The 8,850-nt window shown below is 60.0% G+C and overlaps 1 protein-coding gene across 1 annotated transcript; it reads left to right on the plus strand.

Moving 5' to 3' along the window:
- Positions 1–3,726: 3,726 nt before the first annotated feature.
- FZD8 (frizzled class receptor 8) lies at positions 3,727–6,758 on the plus strand. Its single transcript, XM_029078257.1, has one exon. It carries the CDS (start codon positions 3,749–3,751, stop codon positions 5,912–5,914), a length of 2,166 nt encoding a protein of 721 aa, XP_028934090.1. The 5' UTR covers positions 3,727–3,748; the 3' UTR covers positions 5,915–6,758.
- The last annotated feature ends 2,092 nt before the right edge of the window (positions 6,759–8,850 follow it).

An 8,850-nucleotide genomic window follows, 5' to 3' on the forward strand; every position in this document is an offset into this window, starting at 1 on the left:
CTTTGCCCCCATCCCCCAGGGAAAGCTGCCGCTTTACTTTCGAAACGAAAAATTGTACTTAATTTCTACTGCTCATAAATGATCCAGGATTCCTTCCGTTGGCTACATCGGCTCCACTACCTCTGGAAAACACTTACTCGCTTCACAAGCATCCCCAACCCAACCCTAACCCAATTCCTATCTGATTCCAAGTAGGGTGTGGGGTCCTATCCAGTAGCATAGTACTTGAAGTGGGCAGGGAATGTGTCATTTGCTTGTTGTGTAGTTACTCCGGGTGCTTAGTACAGGGCATTACACCCAGTGGGCGCTTAATAAATGCTATTACGACTACTGAAGATGGTTTACCTTCCATGAAATGTGTCGCTCTTTGGGCAAAAATTTCTACTCCTGGAAATCAATATGGGCCCGGAAGCAGTGATCCAGACACTGACTCCATCTACTACTTCTAGAGCCTGTATTTCCCCTTGCCTCCAATATTCTCCAATTTTAGGATGAATTGCTTAAAAAGGCCCAAATTCCCGAGCATTTTCACCTTTTAATTTTCACTAAAATGTTTCCCCTTTTCTCAGAGTAATGAAAAAGTTAACGGCTCGCTTTCCAACCTGAAGTCAACCTTTTCACCCGCCATGGAAAAATACAATACTTCTCTCTCCCTATTTCTAGAAGAGCCCCAGAACAAATCCTAAACTTTGCATTTGACATCTCTTGAGTTTCCCCTGCTGAAATATAGCAGTGGAAACTTTTCGGCATCTGTGTTGGTTTTGGAAACCAGTACTTCACATCTGCTGCCTCTGCAGCAGAGTGTCCAACCTGGGTGTTTAAAAAAAAAAAAAAAATTCTTGGTATTGGCAAAATGGGTCCGATGGTAATTGTACCTCACAGCGCCATTCAATCTTGATGAATAAAGTCACTTTTTAAACAAGGCAGCAAAGTCACAACTCGATGGCTTTCCTTGGACGTGCCCGCTGCAGAGGGAAAACTGCTATGGGTTTGGGGGAAAAAAGGAAATGACTGAAAAGTCTACCAGTCCATTCTCCCAGCAACTGGGTCGATATAGACAACCGATGATTTGGAAACCTTGATGTTGCGGATCTCCGAGGAGTTGATTTTTCTTCGAAAATGAAGGCGTGACATTCTGTGAGCTTCTCTCCCGGGATGGAGACATTCTGTACATTATATGAAAAATCCTGGGAAACTACGGGGCCGGTTTATAACTTGGCCTAGCCTTGGGTGCCAGTCCTGACTGAAAAAGGAGAACCTGTACCAGGCCGGTTTCCCGCTCGTGTACTGGGAAGGCGCTGCCCCGTGAAGTGGCTGGGCCGAGCTCCCTTTCAAGAGGAGGTGGGCAGATCCCACGAGTACAAACGCTAATTATTTCTGTTTTACGACACGTCTTGTTTCAGAAACAGAGAGCCAAAAAGAAAAAAAAAATCACCGGAATCGCCTCCGAAGGATCTTTTCGTTCTCTTTCCCCTTCCCTCTTCCTCCCGGCAACTTTGCTTTCCCGACATTACTCCTTCCCCGTTCGAAACCCGACCGATGGCAAATTTTGCAACAAGGAAAAGAAAAAAAGAAGGTGGGGGGAGAGGAAAGGTGGGGAGGGGGGGGCAATGAAAAAGGGTATTCTGCCACCCTCCCGGCTAACCGCGATGCTTGTTCCTGCGATTACAGTAATTACAGCCCCAGCGTGAGCTCCATAGAAGCGCTAAATGAAACAGCACATCAATTAAAAAATAAACAGTCGATTGGAGGAGGAAGACAACCCCCCGGGCTGCCCTAACAAGCGTAAATGAACCTGCCGGGCCGGGCCGGGCCGCCCCGCCCCCTGGGCCCGGCCTCTCTTAAGGAGGGTCGGGGGGCGGATGGCGGAGGGGAGGGAGGACGGGGAGCCCCCCGAGAAAAGCGGGGGGTCCGGGCCGGGGGCGGTGGGGGAACCGCTTTCCCGGGGAGGGAAGGCCGAGCCGCGCCCACCGGGCTCCTCTCCCGCCCCCACCGGGCTCCTCTCCCGGCCCCGGGGTGGCCTCTATCTGCCGCCCGATCGTCCGTCCCCAGCGCTTAGCGCAGTGCTCCGCACATAGGAAGGGCTCGATAACTGCTACCGAATGACCGTCTGAGTGTCTGGCGAGAAAGACGGCGGAAGGACCGTCCGGTCCCGGACCTCCTCCTTCCCAGCGAACTTAGGTGAGCGTGGAGGCACAGGATAGGGGCCCCCGCGACGCCGGGCCGGGCCGGGCCGGACCGTCCCGCCCCGCCACCGCCGCCTCCTCGGAGCCCTCACCTTCACGGGGGGGCGCCCAAAAGGCGGATGGAGGTGGTTTGGTTGGTTTGCTACCTGGGGCGGGGAGCGGGGGGAGACGGGGGCGGGTCTGGCCGCTGCATAAACCGCCCTCTGCCAGGGGCGGCGGGACAGGACTGGCCGGGCCGGGCCGGGCGCCAGGTCAAAGAGGGGGCGCCCCCCGCGCAGCCCCCCAACATGAGCCCCCGTCCGGCAGCCTCGGGGGAGGCCAGGCCGGGGGGAGGCCAGGCCGAGCCGAGCCCGAAACCGAGCCCGAGCCGAGCCCCCGAAATGCCTCGATTGCGGGCCGGAGCGGGGCCTCCTTAAGAGGGGCGGGGCTGCGGGGGCCGGCGCGGCCTCTCGCTGATTGGCGGGCGGGGCCGGGGGGGCGGGGCCCGGGCCCGAGCTCTATAAATATTTATGAGCGCGGCGGCTGGAGGCGAGCGGGGGCCGGACACGGGCAAGTTGGGCAAAGGGCGCTGCTCCCGCGGCGGCGAAGGCGAAGGCGGCGGCGGCAGCACCATCACCATCACCCTCACCCTCACCCTCATCATCATCATCATCATCCCCTCCACCAGCAGCAGCAGCAGCAGCAGCAGCAGCTCAGGTGGTCCGGGGCGAGCCAAGGACCTGCCCTGCAGCCTCCCGCCGACCAGGACCGGCCCGGACCCCGGCGGGGAGGTGCGGGGCCGTGCGGGGCCAAGCGGGGCCGTGCGGGGCCAAGCGGGGCCGGAGGGAAGGTCGCCGAGGTGAAGGCGGGGCCGCGACCCCGCCGCTCCGCTGTCTGGGCGCTCCCAGCCGTCTCGACTCGGCACCACGGGGGCCGGAGGGGCAACTTGCCGCCGCCGCCCCCCCCGCTTCCCGGCCGGGCAGAGTCACCGTGGGCGCGGGAGGAGCGGGGGCCGCGGCGCCGGGGGTCCGGGCCGAGGAAAAGGCGCCCACGCCCAGCGCCCCAGCGGGAGGAGGATGGGACCGCGTCCCGCAAGCCCGCTCCGGGGCCACTGAAGCGGCCCGGACCGAATCGCTCCCTCTCCGTCTCTTTGGGCACCGCAGAAGGGGAGGCGGCGGAGAGGGACCGGCCGAGGGGACCGGAGGTGGGGGACGAGGAGGGGCAGGAGGGAGGACCGGCCCTGTCCCCCGCCCGGCTCCACGCCCAGGCCAGCCGGGGGACCCTCCCTTGAGAAGGGGGGAGGCTCGCTCTGCGACCCGGTCCTCCCGCGGCGGGGGCGGCCAGGACAGAGACAGCGAGAGCAAGAGGGCTCCTGCCGGAGCAAGAGGGTTCCTGCCGGAGCAAGAGGGTTCCTGCCGGAGCAAGAGGGCTCCTGCCAGAGCAAGAGGGCTCCTGCCGGAGCAAGAGGGCTCCAGTCGAGGGGCAGGGGGCGGCCGGCCCTCGCCCCTCCGGCCGGGCCTGGGGGCTTCGGCCCGTCCCGCCTCCTGAGGCAGGGGCTCGGAGGGGCCGGCCGGGAGGCGAGCATGGAGTGGAGTTACCTGTTGGAAGTGACCTCCCTGCTGGCCGCCCTGGCCCCGCCGCAGCGGTCGGGCGGCGCGGCGGCGGCGGCGGCGTCGGCCAAGGAGCTGTCGTGCCAGGAGATCACCGTGCCGCTGTGCAAGGGCATCGGCTACAACTACACCTACATGCCCAACCAGTTCAACCACGACACGCAGGACGAGGCCGGCCTGGAGGTGCACCAGTTCTGGCCGCTGGTGGAGATCCAGTGCTCGCCCGACCTCAAGTTCTTCCTCTGCAGCATGTACACGCCCATCTGCCTGGACGACTACAAGAAGCCGCTGCCGCCCTGCCGGGCCGTGTGCGAGCGGGCCAAGGCGGGCTGCGCGCCGCTCATGCGGCAGTACGGCTTCGCCTGGCCCGACCGCATGCGCTGCGACCGGCTGCCGGAGCAGGGCCAGCCGGACACGCTGTGCATGGACTACAACCGCACCGACGCGGCCACCACGGCGGGGCCGCCCCGACATCGCCCGCCGCCGCTCCCGGGCGACCTGCCGCCGCCGCCTCCGCCTCCGCCTCCTCCTCCTCCTCCTCCCGCTCCGGGGGCCCGGCCGGCGGCGCGCGGAGGCGGGGGCGCGGGCGCGGGCGCGAAGGGCTCGGAGGCGGGCGCGCCCCCGAGCGGCGGCGGCGGCGGCGGCGGCGGCGGCGCCCCCGCGCAGCCCCGGCCCCCTAGCGGCGGGCCGGCGTCATCGCCCTGCGAGCCCGGCTGCCGCTGCCGCGCCCCCATGGTGTCGGTGTCGAGCGAGCGCCACCCGCTCTACAACCGCGTCCGCACGGGCCGCATGGCCAACTGCGCCCTGCCCTGCCACAACCCCTTCTTCAGCCAGGACGAGCGCGCCTTCACCGTCTTCTGGATCGGCCTGTGGTCGGTGCTGTGCTTCCTGTCCACCTTCGCCACCGTGTCCACCTTCCTGCTGGACATGGAGCGCTTCAAGTACCCCGAGCGGCCCATCGTCTTCCTGGCCGCCTGCTACCTCTTCGTGTCGGTGGGCTACCTGGTCCGGCTGGTGGCCGGGCACGAGAAGGTGGCGTGCAGCGGCGGCGCGCCCGCGGCGGCGGCGGCGGCGGCGGCGGGCGGCGGCGGAGGGGCGGCCGGGGGCGCCGCCAGGGGAGCGGCCGGGGGCGCCGGGGCGGCGGCCGGCGCGCGCGGCGAGTACGAGGAGCTGGGCGCCGTGGGGCAGCACGTGCGCTACGAGACCACGGGCCCGGCCCTCTGCACCGTCGTCTTCCTGCTGGTCTACTTCTTCGGCATGGCCAGCTCCATCTGGTGGGTCATCCTGTCGCTCACCTGGTTCCTGGCGGCCGGCATGAAGTGGGGCAACGAGGCCATCGCCGGCTACTCGCAGTACTTCCACCTGGCCGCCTGGCTGGTGCCCAGCGTCAAGTCGATCGCCGTGCTGGCCCTCAGCTCGGTGGACGGCGACCCCGTGGCCGGCATCTGCTACGTGGGCAACCAGAGCCTGGACAACCTGCGGGGCTTCGTGCTGGCGCCGCTGGTCATCTACCTCTTCATCGGCACCATGTTCCTGCTGGCCGGCTTCGTGTCGCTCTTCCGCATCCGCTCGGTCATCAAGCAGCAGGGCGGCGCCACCAAGACGCACAAGCTGGAGAAGCTCATGATCCGGCTGGGCCTCTTCACCGTGCTCTACACCGTGCCCGCCGCCGCCGTGGTGGCCTGCCTCTTCTACGAGCAGCACAACCGGCCCCGCTGGGAGGCCACGCACAACTGCCCCTGCCTGCGCGACCTGCAGCCCGACCAGGCCCGCCGCCCCGACTACGCCGTCTTCATGCTCAAGTACTTCATGTGCCTCGTCGTGGGCATCACCTCGGGGGTCTGGGTCTGGTCCGGGAAGACGCTCGAGTCGTGGCGGGCCCTCTGCACCCGCTGCTGCTGGGCCAGCAAGGGCGCGCGCGCCGCCGCCGCCGGCGGGGGCGCGCTCGGGCCCGGGGGCGCGCCAGGCCCGGGAGGGGCGGCGGCCGGCGCGGGCCCCCCGGCCGGGGGCGGGGGAGGAGCCGGCCCCGGCCCCGGCGGCGGCTCCCTGTACAGCGACGTCAGCACGGGCCTCACCTGGAGGTCGGGCACGGCCAGCTCCGTGTCCTACCCCAAGCAGATGCCCCTGTCCCAGGTCTGAAAGGGACCCACTGGAAGGGGCTCCCCGGGGGCCCCCGGAGGACCAGCGTCGTCGTCCCTCCGTCCCCCCCCACCCCCCCCACAGCGAGGGGTGGGGCAGGCCCGGAACACCGAGCAGCCCCGACGGCCCCCAACCTCTCCTCCCCCGTCGACTGCTCTTAGCGCGATCGTGGACTCTTAATGGTATCCATTAGCCGGGACTCGCATGACTTGGTTAGAACAATGGACCTGGCGTTGAAGACTCCAGACGTCGTCCCCCCCCCCCCCCTTCCCGTCCCCCCTCGGCCCCCTTGCCGTTGCCAGGCCGGGAAGGAGGCCTGCCTTTTCCCGTCATCGCGCCGAGGCCTGGGCCCCGCGCCGCCACCGGCCCTGGCGCGTCGCCACCCTCCCTCTGGAAAACGGACTCCCTCTGGAAAACGGCCACGGCGACACCTTTCCCCGGAGGGTGGTCTCTTGTTTTTAACGCGGTCGTCTTCATCCCCCGCCCCGCCACCCCTTCCCTTTGCCCGCCTCTGCCCCTCTCGGTCCTCGAAGACGAGCGGCCGTGGTCGGATGGGACTCCCCGGTCTCGGTCTCCTCCGCCGGGCCACTGCCTTAACACGACCACGACCGCCACGCGACGATCGACGTGTCTTAATTATACACCCCAAGTAAATACGGGTTTCTTGCATTAAAGGATGTATTTATATAATTATTTGTTTAACTTGTAAAAATCTGTAAAATATGTACATAGCCAAAGCTATTACAGTCTGTACATTTCTTTTGTAAAAAGTTTAGAGGCTACCCCTGTAAGAACAAATATTTGAGTATTCTATTTTGTCAATAAAATGACTTTTGATAAATGAGTTAAACTTCCGCCCTTCCCCCCCCCCCCCGCCCCCCCCCCCCGCCCATCATGAGCTCATCGTTACTCTCCACTCGCTGGAAGGGGTGTGCGGGGCCAGGGACCCGAAATGGGACCTGGTGCTCGGTCGTACTGGTGCCCCCATCTTAGTAGACGGGGGAGAAGGTCCCCTCTGTTGAGAAACTCAAACTCTCCAAGTGGTTGGCTACTTTGATACTGTTGAGGTGCGAACCCAGGCCGAGTTTTCTGCACCTTCGACCGTACGGGGCTTTTACCCCCTAGTTCTCCAAGTTTCACGGGGAACTGCAGGCCCCATAGCGGTTTGTCCCCCGAACTGCTGCGAGGCAGTGATTTTTTTTTTTTTCCCCCCTTCACCCCTTCTGGCCCCGCTTATTTATCCTGTACAATATGACTAGACGTTGGACCAAAAAAAAAACCCCCCAAAACCTCCCTTCCTATCCGTCGCCCGTGATTTTTCCGAGCACCTGGTCTTCCGAGAACTACACGCCGCCCAAGTGTAAAGGTTAATGTTGGAAGCGTCCAGCTCCCGCTTTACAGTAGAGCAGCCGCTTGACAATCAGGTGGCGGATGGGGCTCTCTTTAATGGATTAAACTAACGGGTTAACATCTTAATAACCTTTCATACTTAACTTGTGTATATCAAATGTGGGCCTTTTTCCAGAGAAAAAAGTATTGTTCCTCTGTCAAGACTAAGCTAATTTATTTGAGCAGAAGGCTGTTGAATTAGCAGAAGAATGCTTTGGCAATTGTTGAACTTTTTACCTGTCTGCCCAGTGGCTCAGCACATCGTTCCTTTAAGAGGAGCTAAATGAATAGGGTTAATCTGTAGGGAACTTGGGCTTTTGAGTTGGAAAAACTTTGATCTTTTCTCTTCTCCAAATGTGATGTATAGTCTGAAGTTTCTTTCCCTGCTGCCGGGTTCCTCTTGTTGCAGACCAATTGGCCACTATGGAGCCTTAAAGTTCTTCAATTAAAGGGATGTGGGACTTTTACTTTTTTTTTTTTTTTTTTTTTAAGAGGAAGACTTGTAACAGTTAGTGAACACCAGAGGGAAAAGGGAGAGCAGCCTTTTAAACAGCTTTTCCCCGCATTGTTAGCCAGACTGCAGGCAGTAAGGCATGGGTTGAAGCATTATAGAAAAGAGCTATGAATACCCTACAGGTGGTCTGCTCACATAATCCCCCAATTTAAAGCATTTTCCTTTGCAGGACAATTGCATTACAAAACTCCCTTCTTTTTTCGCTCCTAATTGAACCAATGAAGTATTATAAACTACAAGTTTTTTCCTTTTTTTAAAAAAAAAATTCCCCATGCCTAAAAATCTATTGACTAAATTCTGGCAAGTTTTCTAAACTGAGATCTTCTAAAGCACCGGAAGTAAAAGCTGCTTCACTAGAGAGTTCTTCTTTTCAGATATTTTTATACCTTCGGCTGGTTATTTTCTGTCAGATTAGCAATAATTTAAAAGTAATTGGTAAGGTGGTGTGTTAACACTGAAACGATAGCCCCGGGCCCCTTATTAACCTGTCAATCAAGATAAGAGATGGGCAGCTACCCCACTAATGACACAGACATCAATCATCATTTGTAGGGGGGGAAGAAAAAACCCCTGCATTCAGCTTCTTACGTCCCCTCAAGATATTTATTCTCTTTACCTAGCCTAATGAGAATTTTTAGTTGCCAAATCTACTTAAATTATAAAAGGGCTAGTGGGTGTTTTTTTTTGTTGTTGTTGTTGGTTTTGGGGGGGTTGGTTTTTTTTTAAGTCTTTTAACATTGTCCCGCCCATCACTGGTGGTGACCTTTTTGCATCAACTTCCCAAAATTGGCCCTATTCCTCGATGCTAACTAAATTTATTTTAGATAAATCTGCAATCTTCCTATAGGCATGCAAATTGAGTGAAATTTGTAAAACCCTCACCAGGCCAGAAACGTTCATCGGAAAAATCAATAATCTAAAATTTGGGGACTGACAATCTTCAATAAGATGAAAGTGCAACAACTATCACCCATTTAATTGGGGGTTAATTGTGGACTTTGAGCCTTAACGTAGGCCCTCGCCACCGTGGAGC

Source organism: Ornithorhynchus anatinus, chromosome 13 (assembly GCF_004115215.2).
Source record: "Ornithorhynchus anatinus isolate Pmale09 chromosome 13, mOrnAna1.pri.v4, whole genome shotgun sequence".
Taxonomy (NCBI): domain Eukaryota; kingdom Metazoa; phylum Chordata; class Mammalia; order Monotremata; family Ornithorhynchidae; genus Ornithorhynchus; species Ornithorhynchus anatinus.